Here is a 22,817-nt window from a genome sequence, read left to right as displayed (position 1 = left end):
AGATCGCTAAGGCCTCAATTTTGCAATCCGTTTCACTGAGGCAGACACTTGCACAGCACGCCATTGACTTTAATAGGGTTCCGTACAGCTATAAGGGCCTGCCCTCTTGGATCCAGTTGTAGATCAGCATGATTCTGTTAACTGACTCAGTGAAACATATTATACCTCCTAAAGCCACAAGTTCAAATGAGATTTTGAACTTTATGATCATTGTATTGAAACTTCATGAGTTTGAGAAAAAAATATTTAGAGTCCACTACTTCTGTATTAGTTTTTGGTCAGTCTAATCTCCTGGTACCTTCAGCTGAAAGTATTTATATGTACCTACCTACTACATGTTCAACAAGGTGTATGCCAAGAATACTACTGCTTTGCAATCTATAACACCTTGTATCTGTATATGTCAAAAGAGCTTTATGAAAGTTAATGAGCTCAGTTTACAGCATAAATGGAAATGAAGTATTATCATCCCCATTGTGCAGACTGAGGCGAGAGATTAAGTGACTTCTCTGAGTACATACAGGACATCTGAGGTAGATTATGGTTCTCTTTCTGACTCCTATTTCTGTGCCTTAAGCACTACTACACATTGTTTCCTTTAGACTAAAAGAATGGTAAGGTCAGAAGGCTGATGTACCAACTAGGCATGTCATTGCCATAACATATACAGTATATGATATCTAGGTCTCTCTCCACAACACCACCATTAGGATGCTGCAAATATGTCACCAAGACAGCCAGATTTGTTATAAATTATCATTCAAAGTCACTGTCATCCACTTCACACTTTGTAAAATTAATAATTCTGCCCTATTTTTATACAAGTGCAGAAAGTGTGCAATACTGTATCAGACACAAATTATCCCATCTTGCATAAAAATGTTGTACTGTTTTTTAAAAATATTTTTAGTATTAAAAATATAATCCACTTCTCTCACCTTGGATTGTCTACAAATTTTTCTATCAGCACGGCATCATCATTGAAAGACTTCTTTGCTTCTCTCCTGGCTGATTCTAGTTGGTCCAGGAACTCCTTTTCTGACTGAGCAATTCTCATACCCTAAGATACAACATAAGGTTATCTAAATATCTACTAAAGAACAAGTATATCACAGTTAAAAAAAATCTCCACCAGTGGGAAATCTGGCGAATGACTAAAACAAACAATTAAAATATGTGTTTACCAATAAAAGAATTCTATTCCTTCTTATGAATCAATAGAATTATTTACTAACTTCCAAACAGTTAATCTTTGCAAATCCCACAGAAAATAAAAGTGTCACTAAAGCTATAACTTAAAGATAATGTTGTTGCCCTGGTGTAAAGTACAGAACTCAATTTGACTTTTGGATCTCATGCTGAGATTTCATCGCTGGCAGACAGAAAACACTGTTTTTCTTAACAAAATATGTACATTTGTTATGGAAATCATTGAGAGAAACCTGGAGCTCCACCATGAAACTTTTATGCAGGTTCTTTTCGCGTTTCATCAGGGAGGTCATCAGGTAATAAATAATAGCTACACACTGAAGGTATCCAGGTATTTCTAAGAATCTATCTATGCAACATTCACAAACTTAAAACCACCATTAAAAAAAATAATCACAACAGAGGCTGTCATTAAACAATGATTGACTCTCATACAACTTCACCTGTACAACACAATCGGCCAAATGTTTTGCTAGTGTATATTGCAGGAGCTCCATTTAAGTCAATGGAGCTCTACCAGTTTATACGAGCAATTTGGCCCGACTGACTGAATAAAAGGAAAGCACAATGAAAGAATTCACAATGCTGTGCTGGACATTATTTTATTAACTTCAAATTAAAATAACTTGCTTCCAGTCACCTTACCGATAAGATTCCTTTTATAGAATTCAGTTACACAAAACAGAAGGGAGGCTGTAGCAGTAGTGGTATATGTATTAGTAGCATTAACTTCAGTCAGGTAAAACGAGTTTGCATGGGTTTTCCTTACCTTTCCTCCACCTCCACGAACTGCTTTAATCATTACTGGATACCCAATTCTCCGGGCATGTTCCTTTAGACATTCGTCAGACTGATCTTCACCATGATAACCTTCAATGACAGGAACCCCAGCAGCAGACATTATAGCCTTGGAGGTGCTTCAAAAAAATATTTTTTTAATATTTAAAATGGCAACGATAATAGCTGTTTCTTACAAGAGGCCTCTGATCTGTAAACACTGCACGCATGCTTAACTTTATGCACGTGACTACTTCCATTTACCTCAATGGGACTACTCAGATGAATAAAGTTATGCTGGTGCATAAATGTCTTTCCGATAGGGACCCTAATTTGGTGTAGTTCAGCATCCACATAATTTTTTTTATTCTTAGGAGCATAAGAGGAACAGGAATAGAAAATATTCACATAACACTAATTAAATCACACAGTACGTTAATACACATTGTAAAATGATCCTCTATGCAGGTACCAAATTAATTCAGATAATGTGTTTTATGCTTGATTAATAATGTTGATTTATTTGTCAAAGGGTTAGTGATTAAGCAGCCCTTAATTTCCATCATTCTATTTATATCTCATGCTCTGGCAAATTTTCCCTTGGCCCAAGAATGTGGCATAGGCTTCTCTTCCCATCAACACCATTCAAGAACAGCTACAAGTCACTGCAGAATCACAAGATGCTTCCTTCCACCACCATTGAGAGACTCTGAGTAGAGCTCCCACAGTGCTTCCAACCCTTTTTGACCCAAAGTGTAAAGATCTGGGTATTGAACCTAGGTCCTTCTGTAGGAATATGCAAAGCACTAATCCTAGAGGATCCTAGACCAGCCTATGCATGTAATTATTAAAATCTTACTAACTGAAGAATCTTGATTGTTCCTATATTTATATTCATCCCAGAACTATGAAAAGTTTGAAGCATTGTACAGTAGGTTATATAGAAAAATCAACAAAAATGTAAGGAGCAAAACAGCTAAGTAAAAAATCTTCGTTAATAATGAAGACAAATTCACTAAACTGTAAGTCACACATCGAAATGAGTAAAAAATCAGAAACAGATACCTCTTAATACCCATATCTCTGATAGCAGATGAAGGAGGGCCTATGAAGATGATTCCCTCTTGTTTGCACAGCTCGGCAAACTCTGTGTTTTCTGAGAGGAAACCATACCCTGGATGAATAGCCTAAAACAGAATGAAGGTTAGCAGCCTACTTTACACCACGTAACCCATATCACCCTAAAACTACAGGTTTATATAGAAGGCTTTGTGGGGGGAGGGAGGGAAACATGGGATGGAACATACCATGGATAAAAAACATCAGTAACCAGGAATACAATTAAGAAAAACTAAAGGGTGGGTAGGTAGGTCGGTCGAGCAATTAAGTAATGGGTGATCAGTAATAATAACAAGACTACCAATTAATGGTTAATTTGAAGGAAACTTTTTATGTTGCTTCGTTCCTCTGTGGCTTTGTGCATGCTGTCTATTTAGCACTTGATCCTGCAAACAGTTACATCCATGAGTATAGTTAGGCCAGGCAGAATCTGATTTTTTAAAAATAATTTTAATGGATAATATCAATGTTTATTTTTAAGCATGTTTTTCTGTTTTATCAATTTAAATGTTCACAGTTGCAAGAAATTATAGAGGGGTGTCCCGCAAGAGAGTGAGTCAGACCACTTTTTAATGATAGTAGACGTTGATTTCAAAAAGTTGAAATTTATAACCATTAAAACAAATTGTCAACATGACATCAAAATAAATAAATATCAGTAAATAACAGTAAATATCCTTAAATCAAATTCTAATAGGTTCTCAAGCAGCATTTTTCTTACTTTGCCTATCTATAAATTTCAATTATTATTGACGGAAAATTTTTTTTTTGTCAGTTTTTATGTGTTTGGTGAAATTGATGTTTACTGACATTTACCGATAAAAATCTGATCCCTCCAAGCCTAAGTATAGTTAGTCCTGTGCAGAGTCCCCCTGATGTCAGTGGAACTCTGCTCAGAAGTAAATATATCTGCAGGAATAATTAAATTGTGGGACCAAGCCTTTAGATTATAATTTCAGCAATCTGGAACAGGGAGTGGTTTTATTACTTGGGCCCAATCCTGCAAATATTTCCATAGGAGAGTAATATTACTTATGTACGTAGTCCCATTGAGTAAAGCAAACTAGGTATGTTTTGAGCTTCAAGTCCTATGTAAAGGGCTTACAACACTTTATGCTGCTTGGATAACATTTTCAAAAGTGCATGATTGACCGAGGAGCCTAAGTCTCATTTTCAAAAACGCCTTCAGGATTTAGGAGCCTAAGTCTTATTGATGTCACTTTTGAAAATAAAACATCAGTATTTTTGAAGGTGTTACCTTATATAAATAAAATAATATCTCATGCATATAAGTTTTGATCAAAGCAGACAACCTTTAATTTAAAATGTCATTATTTTAACTATAAAAAGAAAGCATCTTAAACCTACATTGTGACGTGAAAGATACAATAAGCTGAGAACAGACACAAAGAGGATAATACTACGGCATGTGTTGTTTAGAACAAAACAACCTGCACCTTACATAAGAACGGCCATACTGGGTCAGAAAAAAGGTCCAACTAGCCCAGTATCCTGTCTTCCGACATTGGCCAAGGCCAGGTGCTTCAGAGGGAATGAACAGAACAGGTAATCATCAGGTGACCCATCTCCTGTCAGCCATTCCCAGCTTCTGGCAAACAGAGGCTAAGGACACCTTATATGAATAAACATTTAGGGCACTTTCCTCAGCAATTTTATCTTTACTTTTTAACTCAAACCCAAAGGTTAAATTAGAAACTGAATTTTCCCATGTACTCAGAGGAACCCTTTAACTGTTCTTAAAAGGAGAAATACAGTTTTTCATAGGGAAGCCACAGTATAAGGCAGGCCTAATCAAAGTGCATAATTTAGGAGGGGCAGCGTAGTTATATTTACCTGTGCTGTTGATATTTTGGCCACTCGTATTATTTTTTCCATAGCTAAGTAGCTCTGCTGAGAGGCAGCCGGACCAATGAAATATGCTTCATCTGCCTATTGTAAAAGAAATATACATTACTATTGGATCAGCTATTAGACAACTGAAAAGCAAATTTAAACCTTAATTCGGGGGCCCATTTTATCATTTATAAAAATGCTAACAAACAATTTAAACTGTTTGCTCTTCAGAAAGGAACTCAACTGGATGAACTTAATTTTGTCATTTTTTATAGAAATAGAGACAACTGGCCACTAACCTGGACCCTTCTTGATTTTAGAAAGCGAAATTCTCTGCTGTTTTGTGATGTATTCAGAGGCCTAGAATAAAACTCAACATATTTTTCTTTGTGATTCACGCAGAATTTGAATCTAGGGCTTCAGAAGTGAAAATCTACTGCACTAGTCCACTGACACCTCTTTTGGTATTGATATCATTTAAGAAAACTCTTCCCCATACAATTTCATTTTCATTTAATAATTAAAGGCCTGATCCTGCAAACTTATGCATGCAAGTAACTTTATTCATCTAAGCAGCCTCATTTAAGTCAATGGAACTACTCATATGAATAAAATTACTTGTGTGCGTAAGTGTTTGCAGGATTGGGCCTTACATTTTTAATTAGTATACTTCACCATTGCAACATGCATGGAATTCTTGTCTGCATCACTGTAAACTGCTACAGACTTCACACCCATCTTTCTGGCCGTCCGCATCACCCTGCATGCAATTTCTCCTCGGTTTGCAATGAGGACCTTCTCTATGTTTCTTCTTTCTATTTAAAGAAGCAAAGTCAGGTTTTACACATATATGACCAATCTATACCTTTCCATGTTACATGATATGAAAATACTGTCACAGTTTAAATTATATTACAAACTTCTATTACAATCTTTAGTATATTATTTAAGTACTTCATTGTTATTTTTTTAAAAAAATGACTGGCTATTACATGGATTTTGTACCCTTTGTATCTAAAAGAGTCTCTGAGGAAAGAAAATTACAAACATAAATATGACTAAAGGCAAATGAAATTCCTTAAAATCTTCATGACATTTCCAGGTGCTTCTCATTAGATCTAATATATGGAGTATTTCTTGGGAAATTTACTCAATTGAGCACTTATAAAATAAACTCTGACTTTCTAATTTTTCCTACAACTGATGTTCTTGAGTTAATTTCAATGCTATTAATGTTATTAACATATTTACAGCATATATGGATAAAGAAAATAGCGTAATACCTGTTGTTGAAGCAAATTTCAGGCATCTTTGTCCCCAAATCAATTTTCTGCACAAAATAGTAAACAAATAGGATTATAATAAAGAAAAAACATTAAAGTAGGGTATAACTGCGCTATTTCTATTCTTGGGTGCACCAAGGTTACTACTAACACAGTTTTGAATTTTTTGATCACTTAGTATTTATATAGTACTGTCAGCATATATGAAGGTGTGTGCCAAACATAAAACAAGTCCCTCCTCAAATGAAGTTACATGCACAATAGATCACAATCCAATCAAAACAAAAACAGAGTGCTAAGAGGCATTAAGATTGGAATACTTTGAGGAATAGATTTTTTTAAAACCTTTTAAAGGACAGTGTGGTCAAAATGTGGTTATTAAACAGGAGGTGTTTCAAGGTACACAGTACCATGTTCAAGAATGTATGAAGTCCACAGAAAAAAGGTTAGGTGGAAAGTGGACTCAAGAGAGATGTTGCCAAGAGCGAAGAAAGAAATACAAGCAGGATAGAGTTATCAGAACTTTGGATCAAATACAGAAGTAGTTAGCAAGGCAAATTAGAGATATTTAGGTAGAGAATGTTATATGGGCAGAGAGACATTTTAAGTAGTACACTTAAGTGTTTTAATTAGCACATAAATTAAAATTTAGATTGGATCACTGGCAACAAAGTGAAAGAGACACACTTGGAACAGATTACTAGATCCTGGTGGTTCAACGTGGGCAGTGAGTTTAAGACATAACTTTGGTTAATAATCCATGCATTTGCTAAACCACATCAGCTAAGGGAAATGAACAAAATTTTGGCAATCCCCTCTGCATGTAATCAGAAACAGTGCAGAAAAGATATTCAGCCTCCAATCACAGACTCATAGAATCATAGACTTTAAGGTCAGACGGGACCATTATGATCATCTAGTCTGACCTCCTGCACAACGCAGGCCACAGAATCTCACCCACCCACTCCTGTAACAAACCCCTAATCTACGTCTGAGCTATTGAAGTCCTCAACTCATGGTTTAAAGACTTCAAGGTGCAGAGAATCCTCCAGCAAGCGACCCGTGCCCCACGCTACAGAGGAAGGCAAAAAACTCCCAGGGCCTCTGCCAATCTGCCCTGAAGGAAAATTCCTTCCCAACCCCAAATATGGCGATCAGCTAAACCCTGAGCATGTGGGCAAGACTCACCAGCCAGACATCCAGGAAAGAATTCTCTGTAGTAACTCAGATCCCACCCCATCGAACATCCCATCATAGGCCAATGGGCATATTTACCGCTAATAGTCAAAGATCAGTTAATTGCCAAAATTAGGCTATCCCATCATATCATCTCCTCCATAAATTTATCAAGCTTAGTCTTGAAGCCAGATATGTCTTTTGCCCCCTCTGCTCCCCTTGGAAGGCTGTTCCAGAACTTAACTCCTCTGATGGTTAGAAACCTTCATCTAATTTCAAGTTTAAAGTTCCTGATGGCCAGTTTATATCCATTTGATCTCGTGTCCACATTGGTACTGAGCTTAAATAATTCCTCTCCCTCTCTGGTATTTATCCTTCTGATATATTTATAGAGGGGAATCATATCTCCCCTCAGCCTTCTTTTGGTTAGGCTAAACAAGCCAAGCTCTTTGAGTCTCCTTTCCTAAGACAGGTTTTCCATTCCTCGGATCATCCTAGTAGCCCTTCTCTGTACCTGTTCCAGTTTGAATTCATCCTTCCTAAACATGGGAGACCAGAACTGCACACAGTATTCCAGGTGAGGTCTCACCAGTGCCTTGTATAACAGTACTAACATCTCCTTATCTCTACTGGAAATACCTCGCCTGACGCATCCCAAGACCGCATTAGCTTTTTTCATGGCCATATCACATTGGCGGCTGTGATCAACCAATATTCTGAGGTCCTTCTCCTCCTCTGTTACTTCCAAGAAATGTGTCCCCAGCTTATAACAAAAATTCTTGTTATTAATCCCTAAATGCATGACCTTACACTTTTCACTGTTAAATTTCATCCTATTACTATTACTCCAGTTTACAAGGTTATCCAGATCTTCCTGTATGATAGTCCTTCTCTGAATTGGCAATACCTCCCAGCTTTGTGTCATCCGCAAACTTTATTAGCACATTCCCACTTTTTGTGCCAAGGTCAGTCATAAAAAGATTAAATAAGATTGGTCCCAAAACCGATCCCTGAGGAACTCCACTGGTAACCTCCCTCCAGCCTGACAGTTCACCTTTCAACGTGACCCATTGTAGTCTCCCCTTTAAGCAGTTCCTTATTCACCTTTCAATTTTCATGTTGATCCCCATCTTTTCCAATTTACCTAATAATTCCCCATGTGGAACCATATAAAATGCCTTAGTGAAACGGAGGTAAATTAGATCCACTGCATTTCCTTTGTCTAAAAAATCTGTTACCTTCTCAAAGAAAGAAAAGGAGTACTTGTAGCGCCTTAGAGACTAACAAATTTATCTGAGCATAAGCTTTCGTGAGCTACAGCTCACTTCATCAGATGCATGCAGTGGAAAATACAGCAGGGAGATTTTATATACACAGAGAACATGAAACAATTGGTGTTACCATACACACTGTAATGAGAGTGATCAAGTAAGGTGAGCTATTACCAGCAGGAGGGCGGGGGGAAAACCAAAAAACCCCACCTTTTGTAGTGATAATCAAGCAGTTGACAAGTACGTGTGAGGAACAGTGCGGGGGGGAATAAACATGGGGAAATAGTTTTACTTTGTGTAATGACACATCCACTCCCAGTCTTTATTCAAGCATAATTTAATGGTGTCCAGTTTGCAAATTAATTCCAAATCAGCAGTCTCTTGTTGGAATCTGTTTTTGAAGTTTTTTTGTTGTAGTATTGTGACTTTAAGGTCTGTAATCGAGTGACCAGAGAGATTGAAGTGTTCTCCGACTGGTTTTTGAATGTTATAATTCTTGACGTCTGATTTGTGTCCATTTATTCTTTTACATAGAGACCGTCCAGTTTGGCCAATGTAAATGGCAGAGGAACATTGCTGGCATATGATGGCATATATCACACTGGTAGATGTGCAGGTGAACAAGCCTCTGATAGCGTGGCTAATGTGATTAGGCCCTATGATGGTGTCCCCTGAATAGATATGTGGACACAGTTGGCAACGGGCTTTGTTGCAAGGATAGGTTCCTGGGTTAGTGTTTTTGTTGTGCGGTGTGTGGTTGCTGGTGAGTATTTGCTTCAGGTTGGGGGGCTGTCTGTAAGACAGGACTGGCCTGTCTCCCAAGATCTGCGAGAGTGATGGGTTGTCCTTCAGGATAGGTTGTAGATCCTTGATGATGCGTTGGAGAGGTTTTAGTTGGGGGCTGAAGGTCACGGCTAGTGGTCGTCTGTTATTTTCTTTGTTGGGCCCGTCCTGTAGCAGGTAACTTCTGGGTACTCTTCTGGCTCTGTCAATCTGTTTCTTCACTTCAGCAGGTGGGTACTGTAGTTGTAAGAACGCTTGATAGAGCTCTTGTAGGTGTTTGTCTCTGTCTGAGGGGTTGGAGCAAATGCGTGTGTATCGTAGAGCTTGGCTGTAGACAATGGATCATGTGGTGTGGTCTGAATGAAAGCTGGAGGCATGTAGGTAAGTATAGCGGTCAGTAGGTTTCCGGTATAGGGTAGTGTTTATGTGACCATTGCTTATTAGCAACCTGGTCCAGGCTGAGGTTGATGGTGGGATGGAAATTGTTGAAATCATGGTGGAATTCCTTAAGGGCTTCTTTTCCATGGGTCCAGATGATGAAGATGTCATCAATGTAGTTCAAGTAGAGTAGGGGCATTAGGCGATGAGAGCTGAGGAAGCGTTATTCTAAGTCAGCCATAAAAATGTTGGCATACTGTGGGGCCATGCGGGTAACCATAGCAGTGCTGCTGATTTGAAGGTATACAGTGAAGGAAGGGAGTCCAGGAGAGCTGGCTGTATTTCAAGGAATCCCTGTTGAGGTTACAGGGACAAACCATCCCGATGAGTCGAAAGAATAGTAAATATGGCAGGCGACCAGCTTGGCTTAATGGTGAAATCCTAGCGGATCTTAAACATAAAAAAGAAGCTTACAAGAAGTGGAAGGTTGGACATATGACCAGGGAAGAGTATAAAAATATTGCTCGGGCATGTAGGAAAGATATCAGGAGGGCCAAATCGCACCTGGAGCTGCAGCTAGCAAGAGATGTCAAGAGTAACAAGAAGGGTTTCTTCAGGTATGTTGGCAACAAGAAGAAAGCCAAGGAAAGTGTGGGCCCCTTACTGAATGAGGGAGGCAACCTAGTGACAGAGGATGTGGAAAAAGCTAATGTACTCAATGCTTTTTTTGCCTCTGTTTTCACTAACAAGGTCAGCTCCCAGACTGCTGCGCTGGGCATCACAAAATGGGGAAGAGATGGCCAGCCCTCTGTAGAGATAGAGGTGGTTAGGGACTATTTAGAAAAGCTGGACGTGCACAAGTCCATGGGGCCGGACGAATTGCATCCGAGAGTGCTGAAGGAATTGGCGGCTGTGATTGCAGAGCCCTTGGCCATTATCTTTGAAAACTCGTGGCGAACGGGGGAAGTCCCGGATGACTGGAAAAAGGCTAATGTAGTGCCCATCTTTAAAAAAGGGAAGAAGGAGGATCCTGGGAACTACAGGCCAGTCAGCCTCACCTCAGTCCCTGGAAAAATCATGGAGCAGGTCCTCAAAGAATCAATCCTGAAGCACTTAGAGGAGAGGAAAGTGATCAGGAACAGTCAGCATGGATTCACCAAGGGAAGGTCATGCCTGACTAATCTAATCGCCTTTTATGATGAGATTACTGGTTCTGTGGATGAAGGGAAAGCAGTGGATGTATTGTTTCTTGACTTTAGCAAAGCTTTTGACACGGTCTCCCACAGCATTCTTGTCAGCAAGTTAAGGAAGTATGGGCTGGATGAATGCACTATAAGGTGGGTAGAAAGCTGGCTAGATTGTCGGGCTCAACGGGTAGTGATCAATGGCTCCATGTCTAGTTGGCAGCCGGTGTCAAGTGGAGTGCCCCAGGGGTCGGTCCTGGGGCCGGTTTTGTTCAATATCTTCATAAATGATCTGGAGGATGGTGTGGATTGCACTCTCAGCAAATTTGCGGATGATACTAAACTGGGAGGAGTGGTAGATACGCTGGAGGGGAGGGATAGGATACAGAAGGACCTAGACAAATTGGAGGATTGGGCCAAAAGAAATCTGATGAGGTTCAATAAGGATAAGTGCAGGGTCCTGCACTTAGGACGGAAGAACCCAATGCACCGCTACAGACTAGGGACCGAATGGCTAGGCAGCAGTTCTGCGGAAAAGGACCTAGGGGTGACAGTGGACGAGAAGCTGGATATGAGTCAGCAGTGTGCCCTTGTTGCCAAGAAGGCCAATGGCATTTTGGGATGTATAAGTAGGGGCATAGCGAGTAGATCGAGGGACGTGATCGTTCCCCTCTATTCGACACTGGTGAGGCCTCATCTGGAGTACTGTGTCCAGTTTTGGGCCCCACACTACAAGAAGGATGTGGATAAATTGGAAAGAGTCCAGCGAAGGGCAACAAAAATGATTAGGGGTCTAGAGCACATGACTTATGAGGAGAGGCTGAGGGAGCTGGGATTGTTTAGTCTGCAGAAGAGAAGAATGAGGGGGGATTTGATAGCTGCTTTCAACTACCTGAAAGGGGGTTCCAAAGAGGATGGCTCTAGACTGTTCTCAATGGTAGCAGATGACAGAACGAGGAGTAATGGTCTCAAGTTGCAATGGGGGAGGTTTAGATTGGATATTAGGAAAAACTTTTTCACTAAGAGGGTGGTGAAACACTGGAATGCGTTACCTAGGGAGGTGGTAGAATCTCCTTCCTTACAGGTTTTTAAGGTCAGGCTTGACAAAGCCCTGGCTGGGATGATATAACTGGGACTTGGTCCTGCTTTGAGCAGGGGGTTGGACTAGATGACCTTCTGGGGTCCCTTCCAACCCTGATATTCTATGATTCTATGATTCTATGATTCATTGTCCCCAAATGTGAAACAGTTATGGGTGAGGACAAAGTCATAAAGTTCACCCACCAGGGTTGCTGTGACATTATCGGGGATGCTGTTCCTGATGGCTTGTAGTCCATCTTTGTGTGGAATGTTGGTGTAGAGGGCTTCTACATCCACAGTGGCTAGAATGGTGTTTTCAGGAAGCTCACCGATGGATTGTAGTTTCCTCAGGAAGTCAGTGGTGTCTCGAAGATAGCTAGGAGTGCTGGTAGCATAGGGCCTGAGGAGGGAATCTACATAGCCAGACAATCCTGCTGTCAGGGTGCCAATGCTTGAGATGATGTGGCGTCCAGGATTTCCAGGTTTATGGGTCTTGGGTAGCAGATAGAATACCCCTGCTCAGGGTTCTAGGGGTGTGTCTGTGTGGATTTGCTATTGTGCTTTTTCAGGGAGTTTCTTGAGCAGATGGTGTAGTTTCTTTTGGTAACCCTCAGTGGGATCAGAGGGTAATGGCTTGTCGAATGTGGTGTTGGAGAGCTGCCTAGCAGCCTCTTGTTCATATTCCGACCTATTCATGATGACGAGGGCACCTCCTTTGTCAGCCTTTTTGATTATGATGTCAGAGTTGTTTCTGAGGCTGTGGACGGCACTGTGTTCTGCACAGCTGAGGTTATGGGGCAAGTGATGCTGCTTGTCCACAATTTCAGCCCGTGCACGTCGGCGGAAGCACTTTATGTAGAGGTCCAGTCTATTGTTTCGACATTCAGGAGGAGTCCACCCAGAATCCTTCTTTCTGTAGTGTTGGGAGGAAGGTCTCTGTGGGTTAGTATGCTGTTCAGAGGTGTGTTGGAAATATTCCTTGAGTCGGAGACATCGAAAATAGGATTCTAGGTCACCACAGAACTGTATCATCATCAGGGGGTGGAGGGGCAGAAGGAAAGGCCCTGAGATAGGACAGATTCTTCTGCTGGGCTAAGAGTATAGCTGGATAGATTAACAATATTGCTGGGTGGGTTAAGGGAACCACTGTTGTGGCCCCTTGTGACATGTAGTAGTTTAGATAGTTTAGTGTCCCTTTTCTTTTGTAGAGAAGCAAAGTGTGTGTTGTAAATGGCTTGTCTAGTTTTTGTAAAGTCCAGCCACGAGGAAGTTTGTGTGGAAGGTTGTTTTTTTTTATGAGAGTATCCAGTTTTGAGAGCTCATTCTTAATCTTTCCCTCTTTGCTGTAGAGGATGTTGATCAGGTGGTTCCGCAGTTTCTTTGAAAGCGTGTGGCACAATCTGTCAGCATAGTCTGTGTGGTCTGTAGATTGTAACCCATTGTTTCATGTTCTCTGTGTATATAAAATCTCCCTACTGTATTTTCCACTGCATGCATCTGATGAAGTGAGCTGTAGCTTACGAAAGCTTATGCTCAAATAAAATTGTTAGTCTCTAAGGTGCCACAAGTACGCCCTTTCTTTTTGCGGATACAGACTAACACGGCTGCTACTCTGAAACTTCTCAAAGCAGATCAGGTTGGTTTGGCGTGATCTACCTTTTGTCCCAATTACCACTGATATCAATATCCTTAACTACCTTCTCTTTCAAAATTTTTTCCAAGATCTTGCATACTACAGATGTCAAACTAACAGGCCTGTAGTTATCTGGATCACTTTTTTTTCCCTTTCTTAAAAATAGTAACTATGTTAGCAATTCTCCAGTCATATGGTACAACCCCTGAGTTTACAGATTCATTAAAAATTCTTGCTAATGGCGCTTGCAATTTCGTGTGCCAGTTCCTTTAATATTCTTGGATTAAGAGTATCTCAGCCCCTCAATTTAGTCCCATTAACCTGTTCGAGTTTGGCTTCTATCTTGGACGTGGTAATATCTACCACCATATCCTCATTCCCATTTGTCATCCTACCATTATCCCTAAGATCCTCATTACCCTCATTAAAGATTGAAGCAAAGCATATGTTTAGATATTGGGCCATGCCTAGATTATCCTTAACCTCCACTCCATCCTCAGTGTTTAGCAGTCCCACTTCTTCTTTCTTTGTTTTCTTATTTATATGACTATAGAACCTTTTACTATTGGTTTTAATTCCCTTTGCAAGGTCCAACTCTACATGGCTTTTGGCCTTTCTCACTTTATCCCTACATGTTCTGACCTCAATAAGGTATCTTTCCTTGCTAATCCCTCCCATCTTCCACTCCTTATAGGCTTTCTGCTTTTTCTTTATCACCTCTCTGAGATGCTTGTTCATCCAGCTTGGTCTACAACTCCTGCCTATGAATTTTTTCCCCATTTCTTGGGATGCAGGCTTCTGATAGTTTCTGCAGCTTTGACCTGAAGTAATTCCAGGCCTCCTCTGCCTTTAGATCCACAAGTTCTTCAGTCCAATCCACTTCCCTAACTAATTTCCTTGATTTTTAAAGTTAGCCCTTTTGAAATCAAAAACCCTAGTCACAGATCTATTTTTATTCTTCCATTTAGTTTTAACTGAATTAGCTCATAATTGCTCGAACCAAGGTTGTCCCCTACAACCATTTCTTCTATCTGGTCCTCACTACTCGCCAAAACCAAATCTAAAATGGCATCCCCTCTTGTTGGTTCAATGGTTGAGTCTGGATGAGATGGATAGAAACCATTGCTTAGAATATGTCTACACAGCAACTAGACACCCGTGGCTGGCCCGTGCCCAGACTCAGGCTCACGGAACTCGGGCTGTGGGCTATTTCATTGTTGTGTAGATGTCTGGGCTCAGGCCTGGGCTCTAGGACCTGGTGAGATGGGAGAGTCCCAGAGCTCAGGCTCCAGCCTGAGCCTGGAAGTCTGTAAAGTAATGCAACAGCCCCGTAGCCCAAGCCCTAGTTGGCTGGCACAAGCCAGTTGCAGGTTTTTATTTGCTGTGTAGACATACCCTTAAGGTACCACTATGAGATATGTCTTAGTAATAACCCAAAAGAGATACAAAAGTAATCACTGGGGGTGGGTTCTAAAACTAAGCTTGATGTTTTATGTTTTCTTTTATGCGACCTGTTAAACTGTACCTAGAGGATGAACTGTACTGAGTTTTTAACACAGGGTTTGCAAAAAATATCTTTGGTGAGGGGATTATTTGTCTTCACCAAAGAGAGCAAATGTTAATGTTTTATTGAAATGTATCATCTGTGGGCCTAATGGGCACATTACATACATTCAAAAAATAAAATACTTCTCTATATGAAACCCCCAATTTAATCAGTGTCCCATTTTATCAGCTGAAGAAAGTGAGAACGGAAAGACGCTAACAAGAACTCACTACACCACCGCCAACGTATGTGCTAGAACAACATGGTCACATGAACTACCTTCAGTTTTCTGCATGCACCTCCCTTTCCACAGTCAAACACACTTTTTAATGCAAAAGTCTGTTTTATTACCCTGTTATGTCCCATGTCCTGTCTACACGACAGCTGGAAGGCCTACATTCCAGTTCCAGGAGACATCTTCAGGCTAGCTTGGGTCAAACCAGGGCACCAGAAATAGAAGTTTCAGAGTAGCAGCCGTGTTAGTCTGTATTCGCAAAAGGAAAAGGAGGACTTGTGGCACCTCAGTGACTAACAAATTTATTTGAGCATAAGCTTTCGTGAGCTACAGCTCACTTCATCGGATGCATTCCTTTTCCACTCCATACGGCTAAATTCAGTGCCTTGCATAATGACAGGTTTCAGAGTAGCAGCCGTGTTAGTCTGTATTCGCAAAAACAATGCGGAGTCCTTGTGGCACCTTAGAGACTAACACATTTATCTGAGCATAAGCTTTCGTGAGCTACAGCTCACTTGAAGTGTAGCCCTGCTGAAGCCAGCAGCAGGAGCTAGCCAGCCCGCCAATGGAGTCTGATGCCATCCAAGACCCTAGGTTCGTACTCCGGGTGGCTGGTCTCTCCTGACCCTGCAGCTACGCTTCCATTTTCAGCCCACGAGTTTGATCAGAGCTGGCCTGGGTAGGTCTCCTCCAGGTGGAACTTACACCCGCGACTACTTGCCTCTGCAGCCCCGAGCACCACTAGGCGCTGGCTCTTTAATGGGTTTCTTGGGCACGACCACATAATGCAGCCGCACAGACCTTCTCACTGACCGGCTCTGCACCGCTGCCGGGGTCATGCCCGGGGGGCCCGACCCCACATCGATACCGGGGTCAGGGGGGCGCTGCAGGGCCAGGCCCTGGCCGCAGCCCGCCACCTGTCCGGAGCGCTCGGCAAGCACCCAGCGGCGGGGAGGCCTCCCCCGAGGGGACGCGGACAGAGCCGGAGCCCAGGGAGGGGGGCTCCCGGCGGGGCAGCGTCCAGCTCTGGCCCGGCGGGCGGGGGGGCGGGCCGCCCACCTGCCTTGTGGGGAGAGGGAGGGCAAAGGGCAGCCCCCGGGCACTACGCTGCTCCGAGCCGGGGCCGGGGCCGGGACCCCCGGGCGGACCCCCGGGCCATCCCCCGCGCCCCGCACTCACTGGTGCTGCAGCGCCCACAGGCACCGGCGGCCCCGCTCGGTCACCAGCACCGTGGCCGCCATGTCTGCGCGGGGACGGGAGCCGAGCGGGGTCAGACGAGAGCAGTTGGCACGCGGAGCGGGCGCGGGGGCGGGCCCGTGTCTGTCAGTGCCGGGGGCGGGGCGCACAGGGCCGCTGGCCAGTGGCTGAGCGTGGGGAGGGGGCGGGGCCTTGGAGTAGCTGGGGGCCAGTCCTGGGCAGGGAGCGCAGAGGGGGCCCTCTGGTTTCCAAGTCCCATGGAGCCTGAGGTGGCTCAATTTGATGCATCCCAGAGCCATGCATTGCTCCCCAGGGGCCCAGCTCCCCCTAGCTCCAGGCACCCCCAGGCTGGCAGCTGGAGTCAGAACGAGGGACTGAACTCCAGGGCTGGCCTTGATGGGTGGAAACCCAGCCAGCCCCAGTACCTGAGAGCCCAGAGAGCGGCTGACCCATGCTAAGGGCTGGGTTCCCCAAAGAGATCAGTGCTCCATTAGGAACCAGACTACATGGGGGGTGGGAGCTGAGCCATTTGGAAAATCTGGCTGTGGGTGCTGAGCCCTGGAAACCTGCCCCTGCTCAATCACCTTTTTCTGCAGAAAAGGACCTGGGGATAACAGGGGACAAGAAGCTGGATATGAGTCAGCAGTGTGTCCTTGTTGCCACGAAGGCTAATGGCATATTGGGCTGCATTAGTAGGAGCACTGCCAGCAGATCGAAGGAAGTGATTTCCCCCCTCTATTCGGCACTGGTGAGACCACATCTGGAGTATTGCGTCCAGTTTTGGGTCCCCCCACTACAGAAAGGATGTGGACAAATTGGAGAGATTCCAGCGGAGGGCAACAAAAATGATTAGGGGGTTGGGGCACATGACTTATGAGGAGAGGCTGAGGGAAGTGGGCTTGTTTGGTCTGCAGAAGAGAAGAGTGAGGGGGGATTTGATAGCTGCTTTCAGCTACCTGAAGGGGGCTTCCAAAGAGGATGGAGTTAGGCTGTTCTCAGTGGTGGCAGATGACAGAACAAGGAGCAATGGTCTCAGGTTGCAGTGGGGGAGGTCTTGGTTGGATATTAGGAAACACTATTTCACTAGGAGGGTGGTGAAGCACTGGAATGGGTTACCTAGGGAGGTGGTGGAATCTCCATCCTTAGAGGTTTTTAGCGCCTGGCTTGACAAAGCCCTGGCTGGGATGATTTAGCTGGGGTTGGTCCTGCTTTGAGCAGGGGATTGGACTAGATGACTTCCTGAGGTCTCTTTCAACCCTAATCATCTATGATTCTAATGCTTTCAGATTTGGAGAGAGTTCAGACCCATTCTTAATCCAAATTGCAGCCCTGACCCCGTTTCTCTATTAAACACTAGATTTTCTGCAGCGAAAACTAGACCTTGGTGCCAGGCTATAAAGGATCTCTGTACCATTTGGCTCTTCTGAGTGCCATCAGACAGATCAGCATTAAATACTCTGCCACCTCTAAGGTAATTTTTTCCCACACCATAAAGAGCAAATTTGTTTTTCTCAGTTACTTGCTGTGGGTAATTCACCTGTAGTTTCCGTGAGCATCTGAAATACATCCAAAATCTCTACTTTCCTAGTATTTATTTGTATTGCAGTAGTGCTCAAAATACATTAGGTGCTCTCCAAACGCACAGGAAGATGGACCCTGACCCAAAGAGCATACCTGCCATTAACTAACTTCTGATTATTTTTAAACCAGACATAATGGCACTAAAACACCTTGTTGTTCAGGTTTCTGCTGTAATAATTTGCATTGTGGGTGATCCAGGGAAGCTGCATCAGCTTTGGGAATTTTTATGGTCCCTCAGACAGGCCCCAAAATGAGGACCAGAGCACTGGCTATGTAGCTGGGATTATTTAACCAATCTATCTGTCAAGGCTGTTAATTTGAGCATACATTTATTTTGTTCTCTTTAAAACACAGTGCTTTGTACTACACTATATTGCCTTAGAAAATCCTAAAACAGATCTTTCAACATGTTTTTAATTTGCTTCTGAACACCAGAGGGCAGCATTTTATGAAGTTTACCATAAGTGGGTTTTATCCCATGAAAGTTTATGCCCAAATAAATTGGTTAGTCTCTAAGGTGCCACAAGGACTCCTCCTTGTTTTTTCCTGATATAGACTAACATGGCTACCACTCTGAAACAAGTTAAATATGTATTACAAAGCCCAAGTTATAGGTGAGTGAAGTACGGTATATATTTTTAATCATAAAAATAATGTCAATGGCAGGCTAGTTTATTTTGCATTTCTTTGCTGCATGGTTTACTTAATGCATCATCACAGCATGTGTTTAAGTTATAAGAAAATCAAGTGAGACCAAGTATTATGGGGCATGGCTGCTCCATGACAACCCCAGCTGGCACTGCTTGCCTCAGTTTCCTTCCCTGAGGTTGATCTTCTCCGTTTTCCAGAAACTGGTTTGTGCTGCAGATGTGGCTTAGCCCTCTGGCCAAGGGATAAACTTCTAGGGAAGCAAAAGTCTATCTAAAGAGTCCCAGGCAAACAAAAAAGGTTCCTCTGCCCTTCAGGGCTTTTCTTCAGCCTGCCTTCTGTGCCCTGTTCCCAGCCCCTGTTTGGCTACCTTGAAAGTCTTTTTCCCTGTTCTGGTATAGAGCCCTGGATCCCCAGGCATAACTGACCTCCTGTAGACCCTGCCACGGAGCCTTCCATTGGAGGCTACCTACTCCCTGTAGTTCCACACCCAGACTGATCTTTCTCAGTTCTTTTATGAGGCCCAAATAAGAACATAAGAATGGCCATACTCGGTCAGACCAGTGGTCCATCCCACTTAGCATCCTGTCTTCCAACAGTGGCCGGTGCCAGATGCTTCAGATGGAGTGAACAGAACAGGGCAGTTTATCAAGTGATCCACCCCTTTCTCATCTAGTCCCAACTTCTACCAGACAGAAGTTTAGGGACCGCTAGAGCATGGGGTTGTGTGCCTGACCATTTTGGCTAATAGCCATCGATGGACCTACCCTCCATGAACTTCTCATTCTTTTTTTAACCTAGTTATACTTTTGGCCTTCACAACATCCCCTGGCAATGAGTTCCACAGACTGGCTGTGCATTGGGTGAAGAGGTACTTCCATATGTTTGTTTTAAATGTGCTGCCTATTAATTTCACTGAGTGATCCCCGCTTCTTGTGTTATGTGAAGGGGTAAACACTTTTTCCACGCCATTCAAAATTTTATAGGACTCTATCATATCTCCCCTCAGTCATCTCTTTCCCAAGTGAACAGTCCCAGTCTTTTTAATTTCTCCTCATATGGGAGTTGTTTCATACCCCTAATCATTTTTGTTGCCCTTCTCCGTACTTATTTCCATTTCTAATACATCTTTTTGAGATGGGGTGACCAGAATTGCATGCAGTATTCAAGGTGTAGGCACAGTGTGGATTTATAAGTGCATTAGTTCCCAAACTTGGTTCGCGGCTTGTTCAGGGTAAGGCCCTGGTGGGCCACGAGATGCTTTGTTTACCTTGAGCGTCCGCAGGTACAGCCGCTTGCAGCTCCCAGTGGCCGCGGTTCGCCATTCCCGGCTAATGGGAGCTGCAGGAAGCAGCGCGGACCAGGCCACCGCTTCCCGCAGCCCCCGTTGGCCAGGAACAGCGAACTGCAGCCGCTGCAAGCAGCTGTACCTGTGGACGCTCCAGGTAAACAAAGCGTCTCGCGACCCGCCAGAGGCTTACCCTGAACAAGCCATGAACCAAGTTTGGGAACCACTGATACAGTGGATATTTTCTGTCTTATTATCTATCCCTTTCCTTATGATTCCTAACATTCTGTTAGCTTTTTTGACTGCCGCTGCACATTGAGCAGATGTTTTCAGAGAACTATCCATGATGATTCCAAGATCTCTTTCTGGAGTGGTAACAGCTAATTTAGATCCCCTCATTTTTTATGTATAGCTGGGATTATGTTTTCCTCTGTGCATTACTTTGCATTTATCAACATTCAATTTCATCTGCCATTTTGTTGCCCAGTCAACCAGTTTTGTGAGATTCCTTTGTTACTCTTCACAGTCAACGTAACTCTGTTGAATAGTTTTGTATGATCCGCAAACTTTGCTACCCTTCTGTTTCCCCCCTTTTCAAGCTCATTTATGAATATGTTGAACAGAACTAGTCCCAGTACAGATCTTTGGGGGAACCCTGCTATTTTCCTCTCTCCACTGTGAAAACAGACTGTTTATTCCCATCCTTTGTTTCCTATATTTTAACCAGTAATTGAGCTAGGAAAGAACCTTCCCTCTTATCCCATGACTCCTTCCTTCCTTAAGAGCATCTGGTGTGGGACCTTGTCAAAGGCTTTCTGAAAGTCCAGGTACACTATATCCACTGGATCACCTTTGTTCTCGTATTTGTTGGTAACCTCAATTCTAATAGAATTCTAATAGAGTGGTGAGGCATGATTTCCCTTTACAAAAGCCATGTGGACTCTTTCCCAACATATTGTGTTCATCTATACGTCTGATAATTCTGTTCTTTAATATAGTTTCAACCAATTTGCCTGGTACTGACGTTGGGCTTACCGGCCTGTAATTGAGACGATTGCTTCGGGAGCCGTTTACAATTGACACATCAGTTTGGGACAATTCCTCAGATTTATCATCTACAAAGAATGCCTCAGGTATGGCAATCTCCCTCACAGCCTCTGCAGTGAAGACCAATGAAAAACATTCATTTAGCGTCTCTGCAACAGTCCTAAGTGCTCCTTAAGCAACTTGATCATCCAATGGCCACAGTCATTGTTTGACAGGCTTCCTGCCTCTGATGTACTTTAAAAAAAATTCCTATTAGTTAGCGTGTCTTTTGCTAGTTGCTCTTCAAATTCGTTTTTGGCCTGCTTAATTATACTTTTATACCTGACTTGCCAGAGTTATGTTCCTTTCGCTTTTTCTCAGTAGGATTGGCCTTCCAATTTTTAAAGGATGGCTTTTTATCTCTGTCTCTTTTACACTGTTTCGCCATGGGTGCTGGTTTTTTGGACCTCTTCCTGTTTTTTTTTTTTATTTGCAGTATACATATGAGTTTGAGCCTTTGTTATGGTGTTTTTAGAAAGTTTCCATACAGCTGGCAAGAAATTCGCTCTTGTGATGTTTGTTCTTTTAATTTCCATTTAAAAGCATCCCCATTTTTGTGTTGTTCCCCTTTTAAAAGTTAAATGCTACTGTGGTCGGTCTCTTTGGTATTTCCCCCCCTACAAGGATGTTAAATGTAATTACATTATGGTCACTATTACTGAGCGGTTCAGCTATATTCACCTCTTGGACCAGCTCTTATGTGTCACTTAGGACTAAATCAAGAATTGTCTCTCCCTTGGTGGGTTCCAGGACTAGCACCTGGCACTGGCTACTGTCGAAAGACAGGTTACTGGGCTAGATGGACCTTTGGTCTGACCCACTATGGCTGTTCTTATGTTCTTATGCTCCAAGCAGAAGTCATTAATAGCTTAAAGTCTCAGTTAAGCTGTCACCTGACCCTCCTTAGTCCTGCCCCATGAGGCTGGAAGCAGCTAATTAATTATGGCACAGGTGTGGCTGGCCCCAGCTTCCCTTAAAGGAGGCAGTCTCCCTGAGACCCCAAGAAATTGTGCATGTACTGAAGTTGAAAGTGGAAAATAGTAAAATTACAGTACATTGTTAATAATTTTTAAACACCCACAGTGTGCTTACCACTGTATATGACACAGATAAGGACATAGTTGCAGAACCAAGGGCTTTACAATCTAGATAGATTGGGAGAATTAAGAGGGGAAAAAAAGTCTGGCATATTTAGAGAGTTGGATAAGATTAAAGATAAGGAAAGTCCAAATACTAGTCCCCTCTTTCCACACACACATTAATATGTGTAGACTGTGAGCAGCATAGTCCATTTGAACTTTGAATACATTTTCCTTAAGAAGAGGAGAGATACTAAAACTTGTCATGTCATGACAGAGTGGACAGCATTAGAACTATTAAAATATTGGTCAGCCCCATATGCATTATACGTTAGAAATTAAAGGGAAATAGGAAAGTCCCTGCAAAGATGTGTGCCAAAACCACATTTCTGTGTCCCTGATCTGTATGG

At 42.8% G+C, this 22,817-nt stretch overlaps 1 protein-coding gene across 7 annotated transcripts in view; it reads right to left on the bottom strand.

Moving 5' to 3' along the window:
* The window catches only part of MCCC1 (methylcrotonyl-CoA carboxylase subunit 1), a 36,543-nt gene extending 19,680 nt beyond the window's left edge, over window positions 1-16,863 (bottom strand). The window contains exons 1-8 of one of the 7 annotated variants that reach the window (XM_037908705.2): window positions 16,708-16,812; window positions 15,645-15,777; window positions 6,243-6,289; window positions 5,635-5,774; window positions 4,960-5,055; window positions 3,052-3,173; window positions 1,979-2,126; window positions 939-1,060 (exon numbers count right to left, since the gene is read on the bottom strand). In XM_037908705.2, coding sequence (XP_037764633.1) covers window positions 939-1,060; window positions 1,979-2,126; window positions 3,052-3,173; window positions 4,960-5,055; window positions 5,635-5,715 — 569 coding nt within the window. In that variant the 5' untranslated portion in view covers window positions 5,716-5,774; window positions 6,243-6,289; window positions 15,645-15,777; window positions 16,708-16,812. Of the gene's footprint in view, window positions 1-938; window positions 1,061-1,978; window positions 2,127-3,051; window positions 3,174-4,959; window positions 5,056-5,258; window positions 5,485-5,612; window positions 5,778-6,242; window positions 6,290-8,899; window positions 8,919-15,644; window positions 15,778-16,707 lie in introns of those variants that run through there. The other 6 variants (XM_037908702.2, XM_043522412.1, XM_037908704.2 and 3 more) reach the window with 6 other exon arrangements.
* Between the last annotated feature and the right edge of the window lie 5,954 nt (window positions 16,864-22,817).

The sequence above is a fragment of the Chelonia mydas genome, chromosome 9, assembly GCF_015237465.2.
Source record: "Chelonia mydas isolate rCheMyd1 chromosome 9, rCheMyd1.pri.v2, whole genome shotgun sequence".
In the NCBI taxonomy this organism is placed as follows: domain Eukaryota; kingdom Metazoa; phylum Chordata; order Testudines; family Cheloniidae; genus Chelonia; species Chelonia mydas.
This window is presented reverse-complemented; position numbering and strand designations above follow the sequence as displayed.